This window comes from Callithrix jacchus, chromosome 5, assembly GCF_049354715.1.
Source record: "Callithrix jacchus isolate 240 chromosome 5, calJac240_pri, whole genome shotgun sequence".
Taxonomy (NCBI): domain Eukaryota; kingdom Metazoa; phylum Chordata; class Mammalia; order Primates; family Cebidae; genus Callithrix; species Callithrix jacchus.
This window is the reverse complement of record NC_133506.1, coordinates 65,590,837-65,616,999: the sequence shown is the minus strand read 5'-3', so window position 1 is coordinate 65,616,999 and position 26,163 is coordinate 65,590,837. Positions and strand designations below refer to the sequence as shown.

General features: G+C 41.1%; 1 protein-coding gene across 22 annotated transcripts in view; it reads left to right on the top strand.

Annotated features, from left to right (window-relative positions):
• PAFAH1B1 (platelet activating factor acetylhydrolase 1b regulatory subunit 1) overlaps nucleotides 1-26,163 on the top strand; it is a 95,718-nt gene that overhangs the window by 46,352 nt on the left and 23,203 nt on the right. For 13 of the 22 annotated variants that reach the window (XM_078372429.1, XM_078372444.1, XM_078372438.1 and 10 more), the window contains 2 exons: nucleotides 7,996-8,217; nucleotides 25,940-26,024. In XM_078372429.1, coding sequence (XP_078228555.1) covers nucleotides 8,186-8,217; nucleotides 25,940-26,024 — 117 coding nt within the window. In that variant the 5' untranslated portion in view covers nucleotides 7,996-8,185. Of the gene's footprint in view, nucleotides 1-3,890; nucleotides 4,014-6,811; nucleotides 6,979-7,995; nucleotides 8,218-25,939; nucleotides 26,025-26,163 lie in introns of all 22 variants that reach the window. The other 9 variants (XM_054255586.2, XM_078372435.1, XM_078372437.1 and 6 more) reach the window with 4 other exon arrangements.

Sequence of the window (26,163 nt, the reverse complement as noted above, 5' to 3'; positions counted from 1 at the left end):
ATATGATTTCCAAGTTTTAGAAGTCCCTTCTTTCTCAGGAACACTAATTATTCTTAGGTTTGTCATTTAACATAATCCCAGACTTCTTGGGGGCTTTGTTAATATTTTCTTACTCTTTTTTTCTTCGTCTTTGTTAGGTTGAGTTAATTCAAAGACCTTGTCTTCGAGCTGGTAGTTGAAAATTTATATGATTTAAATATCTAGCAATAGAAGATTGTTAAAAATAGTACATCCACATGATCAAATCTCATGCAGTCATTAAAAAATTATGACAAGGCTGGGCGCGGTGGCTCATGCCTGCAATCCCAGCCTTTTGGGATGCTGAGGTGGGTGGATCATCTGAGGTCAGAAGTTCAAGACCAGCCTAACCAACATGGCGACACTCCGTCTCTACTAAAAATACTAAAATTAGCTGAGTATGGTGGCATGTGCTGGTGGTGCATGCTTGTAATGCCAGCTACTCGGGAGACTGAGGCAGGAGAATCACTAGAACCCGGGAGGTGGAGGTAGCAGTGAGTCAAGGTTGTGCAAAATTTCAGCTAGAGAATTACTTCTCCTTGTGGAGTTTTCCCCTCCTGCTCCTCTGGCCACACTCCCAGTGGATCCCTATGGTGCCAGGCAAGAATGGGCTGCTTGGGACCCAGTGAGCTCCCAGGGCGTTTTTGCTGCTTCCTCTACCCCTGCATTTCGCTTGGCTTTGTCAGTTGAAGTCTGAAACTTCTTCCACAAACCAGCCTTTAGCTTCTCCAATGGGGGTGTGCACTCAGAGAGGAGAGTCTCCCTTTCTCACTTACGCAGTTGGGGCACTCACAGTATTTGGGATGTCTCCTGGGTCCTGCAGGAGCAGTTCACTTCCTTCAGAGGGTCTGTGGATCCTCTTGGGATTGCTGGTTTGTTCTTGCAGTGGATCTGGAGCTAAAATTCACAGTGTAAGTCTCCACATGCTGCTCTGTCCAGAGCTGCAATTTAGTCTTCCCTCCTGTCTGCCATGATCCTTTAGTTCCTCTCCTGATTTAAAAACAATTTTTTTATTATGGAAAACGTCAGGCCCTTACACAAAGTTAGAGAATAGTGTAATGAACCCTTATGTACCCATTACCCAGCTTCAACAATTAGCAATTCAAAGCCTGTCTTGTTTCATGTATCTCTCTCATTCAGTCATTACTCAGTTTTTTTTTTTTGAAGCAAGTCACAGACATCATATTATTTTACTTTGATTTGATGTTGCTTTTCCTTTTTTTTCTTTCTTTTTTTTTTTTTTTGAGATGGAGTTTTGCTCTTGTTGCCCAGGCTGGAGTGCAGTGGCATGATCCTGGCTCACTGCAACCTCCATCTCCCTAGTTCAAACAGTTCTTCTGCCTCAGCCTCCCAAGTAGCTGGGATTACAGGCGCATGCCACCACGCTCAGCTAATATTTTTTTTTTTTTTTGAGACAGAGTTTCGCTCTTGTTACCCAGGCTGGAGTGCAATGGCGCGATCGTGGCTCACCGCAACCTCCGCCTCCCAGGTTCAGGCACTTCTCCTGCCTCAGCCTCCTGAGTAGCTGGGATTACAGGCACGCGCCACTGTGCCCAGCTAATTTTTTGTACTTTTTAGTAGAGACTGGGTTTCACCCTGTTGACCAGGATGGTCTCGATCTGTTGACCTCGTGATCCACCCACCTTGGCCTCCCAAAGTGCTGGGATTACAGGCGTGAGCCACCGCGCCCGGCATATTTTTGTATTTTTAATAGAGATGGGATTTCACTATGTTGGTTAGGTTGGTCTCAAACTCTGGACCTCGTGATCCACCCACCTCAGCCTCCCTAAGTGCTGGGATTACAGGTGTGAGACACCGTGCCTGGCTGATGTGGCTTTTTCATTGTGTATTTTCTTTCTGTAGAAATGTGGTCTTGCTGTGTTGCTCAGGCTGGTCTTGAACTCCTGGCCACAAGCAGTCCTCCTGCCTCAGCCTCCCAAAGTCTTGTGATTTCATGCTGAGCCTCCACACCCAGCCTCATTGTGTATTTCTGAAAGACTTTAAAAAATAACCACAATACTGTTATCACTTTTAAAAATAATCAGTTATTTAATATTATCAGCTGTCCAGCCAGTGTTCAGATTTCCCCAGTTTGTTCATTGGTTTATTTTACAATTTGTTTGAATCTAGATCTAAATTAAGTCTATAAATTGCAGTTGGTTGTTACGTCACTTGTCTCACTTAATCCATAGGTTTCCCTTTCTATCTCTTTTTCTTCCTTTGGTATTTATTGAAAAAACTGCGTCATTTGTTTTGTAGGACTTTTGACAGTCTAGATTTTGCTGATGGTATCCTCATGGTGTCTTTAACATACAGTTGGTCCTCTGTATCTCTGGGTCCTGCATCTGTGAATTCAGTCTCGGATTGAAAATATTAGAAAAAATGTCTGTATTGAATATATACAGACTTTTTTCTTGTCATTCACTAAATAATACATTATAACAACTATTTACATAATATTTACATCATATTATATGTAATCCAGAGATTATATTATAGGAGAAGAAATCCGTAGGTTATATGTAAATACTACACCATTTTTTTTTCTTTTTTTGTTTAATTTTGAGATACCTGGTTTCTAGTACACCATTTTTTATCAGGGACTTGAGCAACCTCAGATACCAAAATCCTGGAGGTCCTAGAACCATTGCCCCATGGATACTGAGGGGCAATGATATACTGTATTCCTCTGCCCTCTATACTTCTTGCAAATTGATAGATAGTTGGAGCCAGAGGCTTGATTCGTCTTTGATTTTTGTGCCAAGAATACTTCATATGTGGTAGTTGTTATTCCATCACTACACCAATTATAGGTATATAAATATAACTATAATCATACCCATGGTCTGGTTGCCTTTTTGTTGTTTTACTAGGCTTTGGTTATTTCTTCATTTCTCCTGTAGTCTTTTTTTCTCCACCATTAGGATTTCTTTTCTTTTCTTTTTTTTTTTTTTGAGCTGGAGTTTCACTCTGTCACCAGGGCTGGAGTACAGTGGCATAATCTCAGCTCACTGCAACCTCAGCCTGCTGGGCTCCAGCATTTCTTCTGCCTCAGACTTCCGAGTAGCTGGGATTATGGGTGCCTGCCACCACACCTGGCTAATTTTTGTATTTTTAGTAGAGATGGTTTTCCCCACTGTTGGTCAGGCTGGTCTTGAACTCCTGACCTCAGGTAATCCACCAAGCCCAGCCAGGATTCCTTTTTTTTTTTTTTAATTTGTAAGGCATCAGGATTTAAGTATCAATTAGTCTGGAAAAAAAAAAAAAGAAAAACTACTTTTCGATATTTTCATCTACTTTCAAAATACTTGTTTATGATACCATCTCTGCTTCATCTCTTTGCTCATTTGCATATTATTTCTGCCATGTGAAATCATTTTACTGAAACCATTCTCATTCAAGGTTATTAATGAGCTCTTTGCTGAATACAACAGACTCATCCAGCCTTACTTTCCCTGAGAGTTGTACAACTTTGGATACTGTTGATAGCTTCCTAGAAATACTCTCTTGGCTTTTAAGACATACTCTCTCCTCTTTTTCTTTTACCTCTTGAACTGTTACTTTCAGCCTCAGTTGTAGACTGTTGTAAATATTGGTGTTGGTCTGCACAGTCTCCATGGGTAATCTTATCCACTGCTGTGGCTTCAGTAAACATTTCTACATAAAAAGTAGCAAACCATTTTTTTTTTTTTGGATAGTTTGGTTCTATTCAGAACTAACTTGTTTGTTACAGCTTCCTACTGGAAATTTCATAGGCATCTTAGAATCAACATATCTGTAATGGAGTTAATCATATTTTCGTCATCCCTCACACATTCTAGTTTGCTGTTCAACTGTTCAACTTCATTCTTTTTGTTTGTTTGTTTTTTGAGACGGAGTTTGGCTCTTTCGCCCAGGCTGGAGTGCAGTGGTGCGATCTCAGCTCAACTGCAACTTCCTTCTCCCAGGTTCAAGCAGTTCTCCTGCCTCAGCCTCTCAAGTAGCTGGGATTACAGGTAGCCACCACCACTCCCAGCTAATGTTTTGTATTTTTAGTAGAGATGGGGTTTCACCATGTTGGCCAGGCTTGAACTCCTGTCTTGGCCTCTCAAGAGTCCTTGGATTATAGGCATGAGCCACTGCACCCGGCCTCAACTTAGTTGTAAGCCGGAAATGACTTGACTCCTTGACCGACTTTCTTCCTTTCTGGCTGTCCACATTGAGTCACTAGTCTTGTAAGATTTACCCAGTAAACAACTTAAATGCATCTAATTATCTTTATTTACTCCTGTAATCCTAGTGTAGACCTCTATTACCTGTCACCTTCGTTACTGCTAGCCTCCTTTCTGGTCTATTCTTCACTATGTAAGTGAGAATGATTTTTTTCTACAAAATTTATCTAATGGCTCCCCATTGGCCCTGGGATAAATTGTAAAGACCTGAGCTTATTTTGTGGCCTGCTTGCCTGCTCAGTTTCATCCTGAGTCATCACCCACAGGTGGCAATACTTGTCATATTAGTCACGCTGCTTTAATTGCTGCCTTGGCTGACTCTTCCAGTAGACTTTAACTTCTTGAATATAAGGACCAAGTCTGGCGGCGGGGTGTGGTGGCTGACGCCTGTAATCCCAGCACTTTAGGAGGCTGACGTGGGTGGATCACTTGAAATCAGGAGTTCAAGACCACCCTGGCCAACATGGCAAAACCTGTCTCTACTAAAAATACAAAAAGTAGTCTGGCATGGTGGTGGACAACTGTAATCCCAGCTACTTGGGAGGCTGAGGCAGGAGAATTGCTTGAAGCCGGGAGGTGGAGGTTGCAGTGAGCTGAGATTGTGCCACTGCACTCCAGCCTGGGCAACAAGATCAAAATTTCAATCTCAAAAAAAAAAAAAGACCAAGTCTTTTTCCCCATTAAACATAGTATTTAAGATAATACCTAGCACATAATATAAATTAACTATTCTGTATATGTTTGTTGAATTAATAAATTAATCGGATCAGTACACCAATGTGTTTAATGATTTGTGTTTTATCATTATTACATATTCCTACAGTTCCATGACTGTCATTATTCTTTTATTTTTATTTCTTAAGAGACAGGGTTTCTCTCTGGCGCCCAGCCTGGAGTGCAGTGCCACAGTCATGGTTCACTGTAGCCTTGACTTCCTGGGCTCAAGTGATCCTCCTGCCTCTGCCTCCTGAGTAGCTGGGACTACGGTGTGTGCCACGATTCCCGGCTCATTTTTTTTTACTTCTTGTAGAGACGGAGTCTTGCTGTGTTTCCCAGGGTGGTCTCAAACTCCTGGGCTCAAGCAATCCTCCCACCTCAGCCTCCCAAAATGCTGGTATTACAGATGTGAGCCACCATGCACGGCACTGTCATTATTCTTGTACATCGATTTGCTTTTCCGGCTAGCAGAGGTCTGCTTATAATTAAATTGGACTCTGTAATATATATAATATAGTGGTTTTTCTGATTACAGCAGGGATTTTTGCTATACCTCTTTTTCACTCTAATTTATGTAATTTACTCTTTGTTAATGGAGTATTGTACCGGAGAGTAAAAACCTGTAGAAAGTTCAGGTACCATAAGGAATCTTCACCATATGAACTGTCTCATGGTGCCATGACCTTTTTCAGAATATATGAATGTCTAGATACTTTGGCTTGGGAACAGTTAAGACTTAGAAAAGTGAGACTTGGGCCAGGCATGTTAGCTCACGCTTGTAATCCTAGGACTTTGAGAGGCTGAGGCAGGAGGATTGCTTGAGTTCAGAAATTTGAGACCAACCTGGGCAACATGGCAAAACCCTGTCTCTACAAAACATACAAAAAAAAAAAATTATCTAGGGTTGGTGGCACATGCCTGTAGTCCCAGCTACTCAGGAGTCTGAGGTAGGGGGACTACCTGAGCCCAGCAGGTTGAGGCTGCAGTGAACCATGATTGTGCTGCCACTGTACACCTGTCTAGATGACAGAATAAGACCCTGTCTCAAAAAAGAAAAAATATGAAGAAAAGTGAGGCTTGAATAATTGGCAGTTGCTGAGTACCAAAGAAGTATGGTTTACTGGGTTGTCTTTTGTGTTTGGTTCTAATTCCTCTATTTCTTACTGACACCAATCATCTTTCTCAGAATTTAGATGGAGTGATAGTGATGGCTTTCAGCTATCATTTGTAGTTAGCTGGGCTCCAGGTCAGAAGAATCATTAGGATTATAAGATAAATTCCTGCTTATATTTACTAGAATTGCTCTTCAGATAAGGATCTCTAATGAAATAGCAGTTGCCAGAGTGAGTACCTGAGCTGTCAGTTTTTCACTCAAGGGCTCAAGTTTGTTTTTTGTTTGTTTTTGAGATGGAGTCTCTCTCTGTTGCCCACGCTGGAGTGCAGTGGCACAGTCTCGGCTCACTGCAACCTCTGCCTCCCGGGTGCAAGCGATTTCCAGCTAATTTTAGTATTTTTAGTAGAGGCGGGTTTCACCATGTTGGCCAAGCTGGTCTTGAACTCCTGACCTCAAGTGATCCGCCCACCTCAGCTTCCCAAAGTGTTAGGATTACAGGCGTGAGCCACTGGGCCTGGCCTCAGGCTCATATTTGAAACCCCAAGGTAAGCTTTTTTTTTTTCCTTTAAAAGAAATTGGATCTTGCTTTATCACCTAGGCTGGTGTGCAGTGGCATGATTGTACCTAACTAACCTTGAACTCTTGGGTGGCAAGCATTCCTCCTGCCTCAGCTTCTCAAGTAAGCATGCACCACCACACCTACCTAATTTTAAAAATTTTCTGTAGAAATGGAGTCTCCTCTGTTTCCTAGGCTGCTCTTGAACTCCTGGGCTCAAGTGATTCTCCTGCCGTAGCCTCTCGAAGTGCTGGGAATACATGTGTGAACCACCACACCCAGCGTCATTTTTCTTCCTTCACTGGCTTATTCACCACAGTATTTCCAGTGCCTGGAACAGTGACTGGCATGGCATTTAAAAGGTACTCAGGAAATGGTCCTTCTTAACTCTTCTGTCCATGATAGGTTTCTAGATTGGTTGTCCCACAGGCTCTTGATTATATGTTAATTTCATTTCATTTGGAGGATGATTTTTTTATTGCTTTGAATTGCCTCTTCCAGTCAAATTTGATATAAACACCAGTAGCTTCTATTTTAAATAAGACTCTCTCAAATACATTTTCACTTAGGTGCATTGGTTAAGACAGGGTAAGATTCGAGCACTTTGGGAGGCCGAGGCAGGAGGATTTCATGAGCACAGGAGTTTGAGACCAGGAGTGTAGGGGTACCTGTCTCTACAAAAAAATTTTAGAAATTAGCTAGGCATGGTGGTGTGTGCCTGTAGTCCCAGCTGCTTGAGAGGCTGAGACTGAGGTGGGAAGATTGCTTAAGCCCAGAGACAGAAGGCTGCAGTGAACCGTGGTCACCCCACTGCACTGCAAACTGTGTGAGAAGAGTGAGAGCCTGTCTCAGAAAAAAAAATAAGCATAAGATTGCTGAGCAGTATATTTTTTAAATATCGGCCATTCTAAGGTTATTGGTGATTAACATTCAATCTTGAAGGTTACTTCAGTGATAGTTGACATTGTTTGGCTTGTGCAGTTCATGAAACCCTTGTGTTTTACCCTTTATACCTTTTTTATAAATTTGAAATTTTACTTTTTGTCTCTAAGAGATAAATACAGTCTTTTAGAGTTATATGTTGATATCTGAAATCAGATGTATTTGGCAGGTTAATGTGGTTGGGAGTGGGTAAATTTATGTTAAAAGTAATGCTGTTTTGGCTCATTTAATTATTAATTTAAAAAGTAGTTTAAAATACATAAAACAGTATGATTTTTGACATTAGTCGACTTTCATTGTAAGTTGAAAATCATCATTTGATATTTATACTAACATCACAGGAAACTTTATCTTTGAAAATGGGTACTACAACTAATAATTTAGAAATAATTTAAATTTTAAATGAAATCTTTATTTTTCTCTCTCTTTCTCCTTAGGTGGAATGAATCCTACTTGTTGAATATCTTCTAGTTACTAGTTGGATTCATTTGTAAAAGAATCTTTTTCCCCTGTGTGGAAGACCCTGAGTGGCATATTTAAATTATAAGTCCACGGATTGAAAAGCTTTTTGATTTCCCAAAGGAGGGACATACCACTGTATCAGATAAGCTTGACATTACAGCCAAGATGGTGCTGTCCCAGAGACAACGAGATGAACTGTAAGTTTCCTTGTTTTGTGCTTTAAAAAAATCTCCTTTGTGACAGACAAAGTAGTAAATTAAAATATAGCTTTGGGAGGTCTCTTCTAAGCTTAAAACTATTTTTACAGTGTTCCAATATTGGTTAAGGCAGTTTGGTCTGATTTTAAAATGGAATTTTATTATGATATAGCATTATTAGTATTTCTTCTGAGAAGGAGTTTTGCTCTTATCGCCCAGGCTGGAGTGCAGTGGCGCTGTCTCAGCTCACTGCAGCCTCCGCCTCCTGGGTTCAAGCAATTCTCCTGCTTCAGCCTCCCAAGTGCTGGGATTACAGGCACCTGCCACCATACCCAGCTAATTTTTGTATTTTTAGTAGAGATGGGGTTTCACCAGGTTCACCAGGTTGGTCTCCAACTCCTGATCTCAGGTGATCTGCCTGCCTCTGTTGAGATTTACTCGGGGTGGTTGGCAAAATATTTAGGGAAAGTTGTAGATTATAGTGGAAGGCTAAAAAGTCTGAAACTATAATCAATAACTTACCCTAAACATTTTCTGTAATATTTTGCCAACCACCCCGAATAAATCTCAACAGGCCTCGGCCTCCCAAAGTGCTGGGATTACAGGTGTGAGCCACCGTGCCTGGCCATGATAAAGCATTATTTACCCTTGTGACTTGATCGTGTGTAAGTTTAACACAAAACAGACAAGTCAGTTGCGATAAGTTTTACCCTAAGCTTATCTTTTAAATATGTTATGTCCAACAGGAAGTTAGGTGCTTTAAGGCTCTCCTAAACCTTTGTTTTGGTTTGGAACTTATTATGCCTTAGAAAAATGAAAGCTGGCTGGGCATGGTGGCTCACGCCTATAATCCCAGCACTTTGGGAGGCCAGGTGGACATATCACAAAGTGGAGTTGGTAGTGAGCCAAGATCACACCACTGCACTCCAGCCTGGTCAACATAGCGAGACTCTGTCTCAAAAGAAAAAGAAAAATGAAAGTCATTTTGTTCTTGTTAGTGCTGATGCCTTTTCTTTGCCTTGTTGTGTTTCTTTTATCATCCAATGGTCATTACAGGATTTGAACTTTATGAGGTGACTAATATAATAATTGCAGATACTTTAATGAGAGAGGTGTGAAATGGTTTGACCACTTCTGTTTTATAGTGTTTTATAGTATTCCATTTTTGTAGGTGAGGAACATAGGGGGTATTTTCTACTCCCACTGTTTCACTTGACTAGCCTTAAAAAACAAAAAGAAAAAAAATGAGGGAAAAATGTAGCTTTATGTTATTTTTTTTTCCTAAAGACAGAGTCTTGCTCTGTCGCCCAGGCTAGAGTGCAGTGATGCAATCTCAGCTCACTGCAGTCTCTGTCTCCTGGGTTCAAGCAATTCTCCTGCCTCAACCTCCCCAGTAGCTGGTAGAGAGGGGGTTTCACCATCTTGGCCAGGCTGATCTCAAATTCCTGGCCTCGTGATCCACCTGACTTGGCCTCCCAAAGTGCCGGGATTACAGGAGTGAGTATGTTCTACATTAAAAAAAAAAAACTCTGTGGCTTTTCAACCATTTGTATTTGGAATTAATTTCAGATTTATAAAGTTGAAAGATTAACACACAGAATACTAATATTTTATGAAAGACACCTATTGTTAACATTTTATACCATTTGCTTTATCATCTGCACTTTGTGTGTTGGGGTGTGTGTGTGCAGTACACAATCGGCTTTTCTTAAACCATTTGAGAGTAAGTTGCACATATCAAAGAAATACCTTTTCCCACAAATAGTCAGTTCCCAATAATAAGGATATTCTATTTATATAGCTAGCAATTTCATTAAATTTAATCTTCCATGTTCCAATTTTATCAGTTGATTCCATAGTGTCCTTGGTGGCACTTCGTTACTCCTGTACATCATCCAGTTCAGGATCAGGTATTGCATTTAGCCCTCGTGTCTTTAGTCACATTTCATCTGGAACAGTTGGTCAGTTTTTGTCTTTTTCTGACATTGATGTTTTTGAGGAATAATTTTTTTTTTTTTTTGAGGCGGACTTTCACTCTTGTTACCCAGGCTGGAGTGCAATGGCTCAATCTCGGCTCACCGCAACCTCCGCCTCCTGGGTTCAGGCAATTCTCCTGCCTCAGCCTCCTGAGTAGCTGGGATTACAAGCATGCACCACCATGCCCAGCTAATTTTTTGTATTTTTAATAGAGACGGGGTTTCACCGTGTTGACCAGAATGGTCTTGATCTCTTGACCTCGTGATCCACCCTCCTCAGCCTCCCAGAGTTCTGGGATTACAGGCTTGAGCCACTGCACCCGGCCGGAATAATCTTTTTTTTAAATAGAGTATTTCTCATACTGTACTTGTCTAATGTTTCCTCATGATTAGATTCAGGTTATGCATTCTTGAGCAGCATACTGCGTAAGTAGTTTGTATTCTTTATTTCCTTCTTTCTTTCTCTTTTATTGTATTTCTCCTTTCCTTTCCCTTTTCCCTTCCCTTTTTCCTTTCCCGTTTCCCCCTTCCCTTCCCCCTTTCTTGGCCCTTTTCCTCCTTCTCTTCCCCTTCCCCCTTCCCCCTTCCCCCTTCTCCCTTCTCCCTTCCCTTCCATTTAGAGAGACATAATGGTCTTCTGCCCCTCAATTTTCATCCTTAGCCAAGATGATTGATTTTCCACTGTATAGTTACTGTTATTTTCCTTACCACGAGTAAGTGGGAAGTACTTTAAGACCATGCAAACATTCATGTTTTCAAGACCAACCTGGCAACCTGGTGAAATCCCACCTCTATGAAAAATACAAAAATTAGCTAGATGTGGTGTCACATGCCTGTAGTCCCAGCTACTCAGGTGGCTGAGTCAAGAGGATTGCTTGACCTTGGGAGATTGGAGATGCAGTGAGCCATGATCATGCCACTATACTTCAGCCCGACAACCTAACAAAACCCTGCCAAAAAAAACAAAAGTATCCATCAAGCAAAGAAAATTTATCTTATAATAAGATTTAAATGTAAATCTGGGGCCGGGTGCGGAGGCTCATGCCCAAATCCCAGCACTTTGGGAGGCCAAAGCAGTGGATCACTTGAAGTTGGGACCTGGAGACCAACCTGGCCAACATGATGAAACCCCATCTCTACTAAAAATACAAAAATTAGCCGGCCGTGCTGGCAGGTGCCTGTAATCCCAGCTACTTGGGAGGCTGAGGCACAAGAATCACTTGAACCCGGGAGGCAGAGGTTGCAGTGTACCAAGGTTGCGCCACTGCACTCTAGCCTGGGTGACAGAGGTAGACTCTGTCTCAAAAAAAAAGTTTTATATATATATATAAAGAGCTAAGCAGTTAAGATTAAAAGAAAACTTAGGGACTGAAGATATCAGTAATAATGAGCGTCCTGATAACAAAAGCCTGTCATATCCAGCCACCATAGCCTACAGAAGATACGCAGTCTTCAGTGAATCTTTATAAAAACAAAGACAGAAAATGAACTATGCGTTCAGTGTAAGAATGAGAATGACAAAATAAGTCTACAGAAAGGAGGAGGGAAGACTTAATAATAAATAAAAGCAGACCTTAATAAAATAGAAAATAGTTCAATAAGCTTAATTGGTAAAACCAAAAACCAGCTTTTAAAAAAGACCAGTAAAATAGACAAAACCATTTTAGTCAAGAGAAAAGATATAAATGAAGTATATAGGAATGAGAAATTCAACGTAAAATGAACTCAGATGATCTTCAAACTTATGAGAGTACTCTGTCCTGTTAAATTTGAAAATTTGCTTGGCGCAGTGGATTACTTGAGGTCAGGAGTTTGAGACCAGCCTGGCCAACATGGTGAAACCCCATCTCTACTAAAAATATAAACATTAGCCCGGTATGGTGCCATGCCCCTGTAATCCCAGCTACTAAGGAGGCTGAGGCATGAGAATCACTTGAACTGGAGGCAGAGGTTGCAGTGAGCCGAGATCGTGCCACTGCACTCCAGCCTGGGCAACAGAATAAGACTGTATGTAAAAAAAAAAAAATAATAATAATAAATTGGAAAACTAAATGAATCTGTGTGATTTTTCTAGGAAAATATATGATAATATTGTTTCAAGAAATAGTAGGAAAGTTGAATAGATTGTTAAATATAGAGGACATTGTAATGTTAGTTGAAAGATTTCAATCCCAGGCAGTTTTTAAGCCTTGGTGATAATTTCTTCAATCTAGTAAGGACCATTTTTACTTCCCAGATTACATGGTCATTTCCAGAACGTAGTTAAAGGTAGTAAATTTAGGAGCTTATTTTATAAGGCTGGCACTACCTTCACAGAAACACTGGGCAAGGCCAGGCATGGTGGCTCATACCTGTAACCTTAGCACTCAGGGAGGCTGAGGTGGGTGGATCTCTTGAGGCCAGCCTGGTCAACATGGCAAAACTCTGCCTCTAGTAAAAATACAAAAATTGGGCTGAGTGCATTGGCTAACTCCTGTAATCACAGCACTTTGGGAGGCTGAGGCGGGTGGATCACCTGAGGCCAGGAGTTTGAGGCCAGCCTGGCCAACATGGTGAAAGCCCATCTCTACTAAAAATATATAAATTAGCCAGGGCTTGGTAGTGCATACCTTTAGTTCCAGCTACTTGGGAGGCTGAGGCATGAGAATCACTTGAACCTGGGAGGTGGAGGTTGCAGTGAGCCAAGATCATGCCACTGCACTCTAGCCTGGGTGACAGAGTGAGACTCTATCTCAAAAAAATAAAAATACAAAAATTAGCTGGGCATGGTGGCATACGCCACTGCATTCCAGCCTGGATGATGGAGTGAGACTATCTCAAAAAGGAAAACAGGAAGATTATAGTCTAATTTCTATAAGAAATCAGATATAAAGATACTAAATAATATAACTGGAATCCAGTAGGATATGAAAAAAATTAATTATGGCCAAGTATATTATTCATCTACTCTTATGCTGCTAATAAAAACATACATAAGACTGGCTAATTTTTAAAGAAAAGAGGTTTAAGTGACTCACAGTTCAACATGGCTAGGAGGCCTCAGGAAACTTAAAATAATGGCAGAATGGGAAGCAAATATGTCCTCCTTCACATGGCGGTAGAAAGGAGAAGAATGAGAGACAAGTGAAGGGGGATGCCCCTTATTAAACCATCAGATTTGGTGAGAACTTCCTATCATGAGAATAATAGCATGGGTGAAACCACCCCCATGATTCAGTTACCTCCCACCAGGTTCCCTCCTACCACATGGGGATTATGGGACCTACAATTCAAGATGAGATTTGGGTAGAGACACAGCCAAACGATATCACCAAGTACGATTTTTCCCATGAACACAAGATTGATTCAGCATTAAGTAATTTATGGCTGGGCATGGTGGCTGTAACCCAGCACTTTGAGAAGCTGAGGCGGGTGGATCACTTGAGGTCAGGAGTTCAAGACCAGCATGGCCAACATGGTGAAACCTTGTTCCTACTGAAAATACAAAAAATTAGCCGGCCGTGGTGGCACACACCTGTAGTTCCAGCTACTCGGAAGGCTGAGGTGGGAGAATCTCTTGAACTTGGGAGGCAGAGGTTGCAATGAGCCGAGATCATGCCATTGCACCCCAGGCTGGGCGACAGAGTAAACCTCCATCTCAAAAAAAAAAAAACAACTCTGTATGATTAATCCAAAAAATGTAGTAAATAGTATATTTTCGATACCCATTCCTAATTATTTTTTTTAAACCCTCTTAGAAATTAATAGGATATTTTCTTAACTTGATTAAGGCTATCTACCAGAAATTTACAACAAACATTAAAATAGAAATACTAAGTACATGCCAGGTGCAGTGGCTCATGCCTGTAATCCCAGCACTTTGGGAGGCCGAGGCAGGTGGATCACGAGGTCAGGAGTTTGAGACCAGCCTGGCCAACATGGTGAAACCCCCTGTCTCTACTAAAAATACCAAAAAAAAAAAAAAAAATTAACTAGATATGGTGGCGGGTGCCTGTAATCCCAGCTACTTGGAAGGCTGAGGCAGGAGAATCGCTTGAAACTGGAAGGCAGAGGTTGTACTGAGCCAAGATTAAGGCACTGTACTCCAACCTGGGCAACAAGAGTGAAACTCTGTCTCAAAAAAAAAGAAATGCTAGGTGCGTTCCTATTAGAGTCAGCAACAAACTAAGAGTTCCTGTATCTCTGCATCTGTTTAAGTATATATTTGAGATTTCAGCTCATGTAGTAAGGCAACAAAAAGAATCAGAAATACTGGAAAGGAAGCAACCAAACATTTATAGGTGCTAGCATCTACATAAACCTAAGAGAATCAACAGTTGGAATTAATGGGTTTAGGGCCAGGTAGTTTGGCTCACATTTGTAATTCCAGCACTTTGGGATGCTGAGGCTGAGGAAGAAGAATTGCTTGCACCTGGGAGGTGGAGGTTGCAGTGAGGCGAGATCATGCCACTGCACTCTACCCTGGGCAACAAATTGAGACCCTGTCCCCCTAAAAAAAAAAAAAAAAAAAAAAAAAAAGAATTAATGGGTTTACTACAATGACCCAAAATAAGATGGCATACAAAAATAAACCGTTCCTGGCGAGGCGAGTAGATCACCTGAGGTCAGGAATTCGAGACCAGCCTGGCCAATATGACGAAACCCCATCTCTACTGAAAGTACAAAAATTAGCCAAGCGTGGTGGTACATGCTTACCTACTTTGGAGGCCGAGGCAAGAGGATTGCTTGAACCTGAGAGGCGGAGGTTGCAGTGAGCGGATATCCTGCCAGCCTCGGCAACAGTAAGTAAGGCTCTGTCTCAAAACTAACAAACTGTTCTTGTTAATGGATAATGTAGTAGAAAAGATTTTTTTTTTTTGCCTTATTTCTGGATGGAAAAGTCAGTATTGGACAGCTGTCACAACTCTCAAATAATTAAATGCAATCCAAATCAAAATTCAAACTGAATTTCTCATTAACTTGACCATCTTGATCTTAAAAGTCATTTGGAAGAATTTAAGAAAATATTTTAAATGATAATGGGAAAGAACCCGAATTTATCAGATATTCAAATATTATTGTAAAATGTGAAATAAGCAAATAGGTTAGGGGAACAAAGTTCAAAGACATTCCTCTTTATGAAATTTAGCATGGGAGTATTATTTAGCATGGGTGGTATTATTAAAAGCCTGAATGTTGAGCATATACAGAATAACAGTATAAAGTGGTAGAGAAGATACAGCCTTTGGGTAGAGATGGACTTCCTCAAGGTATAAAATGTAGAAACCAAAGGAAGATTGTAAGTTTGACTATATCAATATATAAAACTTCTGTGTGAAGAAAGGCCTCAAAACAGGTCAGGCACGGTGTCTCAGTTCTGGAATCTCAGCACTTTGGGAGGCTAAAGGGGGAGGATTGCTTGAGGCAGGAGTTTGAGATTGGCCTGAGCAACGTAGGTGGAAGATTTTATCTTTACAAAAAAAATTGTTTAAAAAGTAGTCTGTGGGCCAAGCACAGTGGCTTAGGCCTGTAATCCCAGCACTTTGGGAGACTGATATGGGTAGATCGCCTGAGGTCAGGAATTTGAGACCAGTCTGACCAACATTGTAAAACCCCACCTCTACTAAAAGACAAAAAATTAGCTGGGCTTTGTGGCACATGCCTGTAGTCCCAGCTACTCAGGAGGCTAAGACAGGAGAATTGCTTGAACCTAGGAAGCGGAGGTTGTAGTGAGCTGAGATTGTGCCATTGCACTCCAGCCTGGGCAACAAAAGTGAAACTCTTGTCTCAAAAAAATAAAGAAAAAAAATCTGGCGTTCTGGCATAGTGGCACACACGTATAGTCGCGACTACTCAGGAGGCTAAGGTGGGAGGATCACTTGAGCCCAGGAGTTCAAGGCTGCAGTAAGCCATGATGGCGTTATGGCACTGCAGCCTGGGTGACAGAATGAGACCCTCTCTGAGGGAAAAAATAAAAGTTATTCTATAACTAACCAGTAGAAAAAATGAGAAAAAGTATTACAAATGCCATTCACAAAGAAAATTTAAAAATTGGGTGGTAAACATATGAAAATGTTTGTCTCTAAACAAAACAAGATTTAGTTGTCTCCTAAGAGATTGTCCAAAATGAAAAAAATACCAATGATAGCCTTTCATAGCAAGAGTGTGGGAAATGGGTTGTTTCAGATACTGGTAGTAGGAGTACAAATTCTTACAATTTCTTAAAGGAGCAGTTTGGGAGTCCTCCCTTCCAGCTCTTGAGTATCAGGGATTATCGACACATGCCTGGCTAATTTGACAGTATCTTTTAACATGTATTGTATGTTCTTTGATCTGACAGTGTGAAGAACTTTTTCAGCACAAATGCGGTCATTTCTCTAGGGATAGCTATATAATAGGATGTTTATTGCATTGCTTATATAGTAAGAAACTGATTAATAGTCCAAAGAATTCATATGTCAGCAGGGATGTGTTAAATATGCTACATTCATTTTATGAGTTACTGTATAGCATTTAAAAGAATATGGAATATATATATGTGTGTGAGGTGTGTGTTTGTGTACAAGAAAACAGCTCTGAGATCTATTGTTAAATAATCAAATTGCTAAATGAGATGGTATGATACATTTATGTTAAACATTCATCCCCTACAACTGTTTGTTTCTTTTATGCCTATGTCTGTAGAGGCACAGATAAAGGCCTGAAAGGAAACACACTAAAATGTTAACAGTGGTTGCCTCTGAAGAGAAGAATGAGATTGTATAAAGGTGAAACAAAGGAGATTCTTGATGGTGTAGCTTCAGTTTTTTGGCCGATGTATTGTGTAAATAAAAGCAAAATTTTAGCTGGGTGTGATGGCTCAGGGAGACCAAGGTGGGAAGACTGCTTGAGCCTAGGAGTTCAGGGTTTCAGTGAGTTGTCATCACACCATTGCACGCCAGCCTAGACAACAGAGCCAGGCCCTGTCTCAAAAAAACAAACAGAACAAAAGTAAAATTTTAATGGCTTTTCTTTTAAACAAAGAAACTATAGATAATTACTATTACTTGGCATCATAGGTTGTAGTGGAGAAGTGTTAGGTCAGCCTGATGTTTCTCTATTCTTGTCTGTTTAGGTATCCACGGTATTCTTTTTCTTACATTTATCCTTCCTCAAGCCAGATTTTGGATGTAACTCATTCTGAATCAGTTTTGGGGTTATACTATGTGTACCTTTCCTGCTGCAGAATTGGTTCTTTATTTTAGAAAAAGTTTTCTAAAGGGCCGGGCGCAGTGGCTCACACCTGTAATCCCAGCACTTTGGGAGGCCGAGGCGGGTGGATCACGAGGTCAAGAGATCGAGACCATCCTGGTCAACATGGTGAAACCCCGTCTCTACTAAAAATACAAAAAATTAGCTGGGCACGGTGGCGCATGCCTGTAATCCCAGCTACTCAGGATGCTGAGGCAGGAGAATTGCCTGAATCCCGGAGGCGGAGGTTGCGGTGAACCGAGATCGCGCCATTGCACTCCAGCCTGGGTAACGAGTGAAACTTGGTCTCAAAAAAAAAAGAAAAAGAAAAAGTTTTCTATATATTTACTTATTTCTATATTTTTGAAACTGCGTGTCACTGTTACCTAGGCTGGAGTGCAGTGACACGATCTCAACTCATTGCACCCTCAGCTTCCCAGGCTCAAGCATTACCCCCACCTCATTCTGGGACTACAGGTGGGCATCACCATTCCCAGCTAATTTTTTTGTTGTATTTTCTTTGTAGAGATGGGGTTTTTGCCATGTTGCCCAGGCTGGTCTCAAGCTACTGGGCTCAAGTGATCTGCCCACCTCAACCTCCCAAAGTGCTGGGATTACAGGTATAAGCCACTGCACCTGGCGTCATTTATTAAATTTGTGTATAATACCATGTTTTGGGGATTCCTTTTATTTTTATCTATTTTTAGTTTGATGTCACTTTTGGTTTCTAGAGAGTATAGCTCATTCATCTGTAATTTTCTTCTGCTTCCTGGGATTATTCTTCTCTAAAGCAGGCTTTCCTCTCTCTTTTACTTGTTTTGTTACCTTTTCCACCTCCCCTCTTAATAAAGTCCTCATGGGCTCCATGTGGCATCCTTCCTTCTTACTAATCATCTTTGGATATAATTGTTTGTAGAAAAGAACGACTGTGGTAAAGTGGCTTGAAGTTGGGTGTGCTCTCTTGGAACATCTTTCTGCTGTGTAGTGCTGTCCTTTGCCCTAGGGCATGTTGCCTTTTAGCTTTTCCTAGGTTCTCAGGTAAAGAGGCCTTCCAAAGTGATCTTCCAGCATTGTTTTGTATGATTTATTATTTATCTCTGTTAGCTAGTCCTGGCCAGTAGGCTAATTTTCTTAGCCTTTCTCTTAATCCTCCTTGACCTATAGATAGTTTTCTGTTTGACCCTCAATCTTTTTTTATTGAAATGGAGTTTTGCTCTTATTACCCAGGCTGGAGTGCAATGGCGTGATCTCGGCTCACCGCAACCTCCGCCTCCTGGATTCAGGCAATTCTCCTGCCTCAGCCTCCTGAGTAGCTGGGATTACAGGCACGCGCCACTGTGCCCAGCTAATTTTTTTGTATTTTTAGTAGAGACGGGGTTTCACCATGTTGACCAGGATGGTCTCGATCTCTTGACCTCGTGATCCACCCACCTTGGCCTCCCAAAGTGCTGGGATTACAGGTGTGAGCCACCACACCCAGCCCAACCCTCAATCTTTCATCTGTTTTTTATTTTATTTTTTTATTCTGAGGGGCTATTGATTGTGTAACATATATTGATTTGGGCCGGGCATACCACCTACTACTGGGGAGGTTTCAGTGGGATGATCCTGGGAGGTTAAGGCTGCAGTGAGCCATGATGGCGCCACCACAATCCAGCCTGGGCTACAGCAAGACCCTGTTTCAAGAAAAAACAAAAACAAAAACAAAAACCTGTAATCCTTTCCATATAAGAAAAATTGGAAAATACAGGGAAAGAAAAAACATAGTTCCAGATCCTACCTGCAGGCAACCCAGTGTTACTATTATGATCAGAAAATGCTCCTTCCAGATTTTCCTACCTCACTTAAAATTTTTTTTGATTAAAAACGGGGATACCTTTGCAGAATTATAAGGATTAAATATAATGCATGTAAAATGTTTGGCATAATACCTGGTATGAAGTAAATGCTTAATACATTTTAGTTGCTTTTGCTTTGCATAATGTTCAATTAACTGGGTTTTTTTTTCTTTTCGTCCTTGAGAAGGACTCTGTCGCCCAAGCTGGAGTGCAGTGGCATGAGCTCAGCTTACTGCAACCTCAGTCTCTCGGGTTCAAGCAATTCTCCTGCCTCAGTCTCCTGAGTAGCTGGGATTGCAAGTGTGCGCCATCACACACAGCTAATTTTGTATTTTTAGTAGAGACAAGGTTTCACCATGTTGACCAGGCTGATCTCAAACTCCTGACCTGTGGTCTGCCTGCCTCAGCCTTCAATAGTGCTGGGATTACTGGCGTGAGCCAACACGTCTGGCCCAATTAACTGTTTCCTTAAGATTTTATTTTTTTTCCTCATTAAAAATTTCAGGAATTGGAAATTCCTGACTCACGCCTGTAATCCCATCTGACTCATGCCTGTAATCCCAACACTTTGGGAGTCCCAGGTGGGTGGATCACCTGAGGTCAGGAGTTCAAGACCAGCTTGGCCAACATGGCAAAACCCCATCTCTACTAAAAATACAAACATTGAGCCATGTGTGGTGGCATGTGCCTGTAAGTCCCAGCTACTCAGGGGGCTGAGACAGGAGAATCGCTTGAACCCGGAAGGCAGAGGTTGCAGTGAGCTGAGATCACCCCCATTGCACTCCAGCTTGGGTGACAGAGCAAGACTCCATCTCAAAAAAAAAAAAAAAAAAATGCAGGAATGCTGGGTGCATTCTTGGGACCCTTCAGTGGGAGGATCCTGGGAGCGCTTGCCCCACTGCACTCCAGCCTGGGTCATCAAAAAAAAAAAAAAAAGAAAAAAACCAGAAAGTTGAATTGCAAACATCAAATTTTATGTGTGTGTATAAAAGTAATCTCAGCCGGGTGCGGTGGCTCACGTCTATAATTCCAGCACTTTGGGATACCAAGGTGGGTGGATCACTTGAGGTCAGGAGACCAGCCTGGCCAACTTGGCAAAACCCCATCTCTACTAAAAATACAGAAATTAGGGCCGGGCTTGGTGGCTCACGCCTGTAATCCCAGCACTTCGGGAGGCCGAGGCGGGTGGATCACGAAGTCAAGAGATCGAGACCATCCTGGTAAACATGGTGAAACCACGTCTCTACTAAAAATATAAAAATTAGCTGGGCATGGTGGCGCATGCCTGTAGTCCCAGCTACTTGGGAGGCTGAAGCAGGAGAATTGCTTGAACCCAGGATGCGGAGGTTGCGGTGAGCCGAGATCATGCCATTGCATTCCAGCCTGGGTAACAAGAGCGAAACTCCGTCTCAAAAAAAAAAGTAAGCTCACAATTTATAGAAAAATTTACAGAAATTTTTTCTTTAAAATTATTGAGTTTAAAAAATTTTTTTGTGTATGATTCCCTTCTCTTACTCTGTGAATTGCCTGTTTGGGTGTTGCTACATTTTGTTTTGTTTTGTTTTCTGTTGTAGTGTTTACGTTTTTCTTGTTGATCCCTAAGAGGACTTTAGTGTACTAAATCACCCATTGTCATATGTTGCAAATAGGTGTCATATAGTGAAAGCTGTGTCTTTTCCTTGATACTAACATAAATTCATGCTTGGGAAAACCTTCACTAATCCTGACTACATAAGTATTTATTTTTATTTTCTTAAGACATTTTTGGTTTTGTTTCTTTTTATAGTAATGTCTAAGCCATCTGGAATTTATGTTTGTTAATTATACGAGGAAGGGATCCAAGTGCTTTTTCTCTGAGTCATTATCCACATGTCCAAACATTTATTGAATAGTTCTTTCCTTATTGATCTGAAAATACCTTCTTATAAAACCTTACATTGGCTTTTGGACTTGCTGTGCTTTCAGGAACTAGAAGAACACTCTTTTGATCATTGTGGCTTTATATTAATAATACATTTCAGCCAGGTGTGGTGGCTCACACATGTAATCCTAGCACTTTGGTAGGCTGAGACAGGTGGATCACCTGAGGTTAGGTGCTCGAGAGCAGCCTGGCAAACATGGTGAAACCCCATCTCTGCTTAAAAAAAAATTAGCTGGTCATGGTGGCGCCTGCCTGTAATCCCAGCTACTTTGGGAGGCTGAGGCAGGAGAATTGCTTGAGCCCAGAAGGTGGAGGCTGCAGTAACTGAGATCACACCACTGCACTTTAACCTGGGTGACAGAATATGACTCCATCTCAAAAAAAAAAAAAAAAAATACATGTCAATATGAGGTAATAAATTCTAAATTTATTTTATAAACCTTGCTTCTCTCAAATTATTTTCCCAAAAAGCCTTAAATGTTTTCCATAGCAATTTTGATTTGGGAATGGAATAAGTGACTTGATGGACAGTGCCATATGCCTTTTCTCATACCCTACCTCTTAATTTGGCCTTTTCCCCAGTTTCCCCTAGTATTATCATCTTGTATTGATGTGGTATATTTATTATAATTGATGAGTCAACATTGATACATTATTACTAACTAAAGTCCATAGTTGATGCTAGGGTTCATTCTTTCTGTTGTGTATTCTCTTGGTTTTGACAGATGCTTAATGTTATATATCTATCATTACAGTATCATACAGAATAATTTCACTGCCCTAAAAATCTCAGCCTCCAGCTATTCATCCCTCCCTGTCTCCCTAAACCCGTCATATTTTTACTGTTTTCATAGTTTTGTCTTTTCCAGAAAATTACAATTACATAGCATGTACCCTTTTCACACTGGCTGCTTTGACTTAGCAATCTGTATTTAACATTTCTCCATGTCTTTTCATGATTGTAATATATATTTTTATTTTATTTGAGACAGAATCTTGCTCTGTCACTCAGGCTGGAGTACGATAGCTTGATCTCAACTCATTGTAACCTCTGTCTCCCAGGTTCAAGCAATTCTCCTGCCTCAGCCTCCTGAGTAGCTGGGACTACAGGCACGAGCCACCATGCACAGTTAATTTTTGTATTTTTAGTAGAGACAGGTTTGACTGTGTTAGCCAAACTCCTGACCTCATGATCCGCCCACCTGGGCCTCTCAAAGTGGTGGGATTACAGGCGTGAGCCACTGCACCCTGCCGACCGTAATATATTTTTAAGCTGGTTTTTTGTTTGTTTGCTTGCTTACTTTAAAAAACTGACCTATGCAGTTAGTTGAGGTATTCAGGTTTCTCCTGTGAATATATGTGAACATTGTATGTATTTAGCATTGATTGGAAAGTGGCTTTTCCCTGTCCTTTGCAAAACTAAGTGAAGATCTGCACCCGCCTGCACATTTCACGTTGTGACGGGAATATACTAAGCTGTACGTGTTGATGCAGTCGCAGTAGATGTCAGACAAGTTTTAGGGCTTAGTTTAAGATTTGGGTACTTTTCTCCTGACTTGGTGATCTATAGTAAAGCATGAAAGTAATTTTTAGATCTTGTTAGTGGCTCAGCTTTCAAATAGGTATTTTCCACTCCTTTAAAAATCTTCTGGCTCAGTTTAATTGAAGAATACTCTGAGACTTTAATTTGAGCTACTTAAATCCAGGTACTGTTTGCACTGCTTACCTGTGTGAATTTGAATTTTATTACAGGGCAACAAAAGCAAAGTACACAAATGAATTGGATCATAAGGTTGAAATAAGACTGTAACCTCAATTTCACATGTTTATATTTGTAAAAACAGCTATATATTTTCATTGACTGTCAAAGTAGCTATATACATTTAAACATAAACTATTTAATATGCTGCATCTGTCTAGCCTACATGTTGAGGTCCCTGTTGTCTTTTAAAGTTTTTTTTTTTTTTGAGACAGAGTTTTGCTCTTGCTGCCCAGGCTAAAGTGCAGTGGTGCTATCTTGGCTCACTGCAACCTCTGTCTCCTGGGTTCAAGTGGTTCTCCTGCCTCAGCATTCCAAATACCTGAGATTACAGGCACACACCACCATGCCCAGCTAATTGTTGTATTTTTAGAAGAGTCGGGGTTTCACCTTGTTGGCCAGTTTGGTCTCAAACTCTGGACCTCAGGTGATCCGCCCACCTTGGCCTCCCAAAGTGTTGGGATTACAGGCGTGAGCCACTCCACCCAGCAGCCAATCTTTTGAACTTTAAAGGTTTGATAATGACGGAACCTGTAATCATATTGCCTATATTGTCACTTACTACGCAGTGACTATTGTTTCTAACTATTACCCAAAAAAATTTAAAAGGCCCTATGTGTCTTCAAAGGAGGATTAAATTCTTCTCAGTTTATGTTAGTTTTTGTTTGTTTTTTGAGATAGTGTTGGCTGGGCACGGTGGCTCACGCCTGTAATCCCAGCACTTTGGGAGGCCGAGGCGGGTGGATCACGAGGTCAAGAGATCGAGACCATCCTGGTCAACGTGGTGAAACCCCGTCTCTATTAAAAATACAAAAAATTAGCTGGGCATGGTGACGCGTGCCTGTAATCCCAGTTACTCAGGAGGCTGTAGCAGGAGAATTGCCTGAACCCAGGAGGCGGAGGTTGCGGTGAGCCGAGATCGCACCATTGCACTCCAGCCTGGGTAACAAGAGCAAAACTCCGTCTCAAACAAAGAAAATCACTCCATCGCCCAGACTGGAGTGCAGTGACGCAACCATAGCTCACTGCTGACTCAACCTCCCTGACACAAGCAATCCTCCTGCCTCAGCCTCCCAAGTAGCTGGAATTACAGGCACCTGCCACCATGCCTGGCTAATTCTTGTATTTTTAGCAGAGACGGGGTTTCACCATATTGGCCAGGCTGGTCTCGAACTCTTGACCTTGTGATCCACCCTCCTCAGCCTCCCAAAGTGCTGAGATTACAGGCGTGAGCCACTGCACCCAGCCCCTACTGGAGTGTTGTTACTGTCCTAAAGCTTTAAGTGGGCAGTGGCATTGAATTTATACAAGGACCTTCATAGGAGCATTGTTTGTTATAATAAAAGCATAGGTGTCTGGCTGGGCACAGCGGCTCATGCCTAATAATTCCAGCACTTTGGGAGGCTGAAGCAGGTGGATCGTTGGAGCCCCATTCAAGACCAGCCTGGGCAACGTGACGAAACCGTCTGTACAAAAAGTTTTAAAATAGCTGGTTTGTGCTGTAGTCCCAGGTACTTGGGAGGCTGATGTGGGAGGATCACCTGAACCTGGGAGGTCAAGGCTGCAGTGAGGTATGATTATGCCACTGCACTCCATTCTGGGCAGCAGAGTAATACCCTGTCTCAAAAAAAAAAAAAAACACCAGCATAGGTCTCACAACATAGTAAAACACAACATAATTTTAGTAAAAAGAGGCAGGCCGGGCACGGTGGCTCAAGCCTGTAATCCCAGCACTTTGGGAGGCTGAGGCGGGTGGATCACCAGGTCAACAGATCAAGACCATCTTGGTCAACATGATGAAACCCCGTCTCTACTAAAATTACAAAAAATTAGCTGGGCACGGTGGTGCGTGCCTGTAATCCCAGCTGCTCGGGAGGCTGAGGCAGGAGAATTGCCTGAACTCAGGAGGTGGAGGTTGCAGTGAGCCGAGATCGCGCCATTGCACTCCAGCCTGGGTAACAAGAGCGAAACTCCGTCTCAAAAAAAAAAAAAAAAAAAAAAAAAAAAAAAGAGGCAAATTAAGAAGATGAAAGTGTTTGTGCGACATGAGGACATTGTGTGTAGTCCACAAGGGTTAATTTAAAGGAAAGCCCAAGGAAACAACTATTTGTATCACAGTGAAACTTAAGGTGTAAAAAAATTGAGAGATTGAAATAGGTTGTCTTAGTAGGAGAGAGTTTCGCTGATTTTCATTTTTTGAAAGAATACAAATTGAACATCCATCCCTAATCTGAAAATCCAAAATGCTTCAAAATCTGATACCTTTTGATAGCTGACTTGATGCTCAAGAAAATATTCATTGGGGCATTTTGGATTACTGAACTGGGCATTATAATGCAAATATTCCAGAATTTAAAAATAAGCCCAAAATACTTTTGGGCCCAAACATTTTGTAAAAAGGGTACTCAGACTGTATGAGGCAAACCTGAAAAGTCATCGTCTAAGTCAGCTTCTCTAGCCTTCAAGTTCCAATTCTAAATGATTGTCTCATTCTCTGACAGTGTACTAAATTTATAGCGTATGGTTTCTTTTTTTCACCCACTCTAATGGTTCAAAGTTATTTCTAATATAAAAATACTTTTTCTCAAAACTTTTCTCTGCAAAACTAAATTCCAGCTGTCAGCCCTTGAGTGTATAACAAGTAGTAAAGAAAGACTAAATGTAAACGTTAGCAAAATTGATGATTGCCATCACAAAGCCATATATTGATCTATAGAGTTTCTACAACTTGTGAGATGCAACACATTTGAAACTCATAAATATGTAGTTTATCTTCTGATGGTTAAAAAAAGAAGAGAAGCTTATAACTAAGAATATAATAATGTGGATGTACTGTGACAGGTTAAAAGTTCTGGAGGCTTTGTGGGAGTGTCCTTTTTAATTTAATGTTTGTATGATTTGAAAGGGAATATCTTAGAGTATCTTCAGGCTTAAAGAGATTTTAAATAAATTATTTTTCTTCAAAATAGAAATGAGGTTTTTTTTTTGTTAGGAGTCATTTGAATTTGTTTTCTTGCAGAAATCGAGCTATAGCAGATTATCTTCGTTCAAATGGCTATGAAGAGGCATATTCAGTTTTTAAAAAGGAAGCTGAATTAGATATGGTATGTTTCACTTTTTACAATTCTTCACAGTATAGTTAATGAGTGGATTTTTACTCAAGTATTTGCAGTTAACAGTTACAATTTTGTCATTCATTCTTGAGATCTACTTGATATTGAACTTGATTTTCACCCCCCCCTT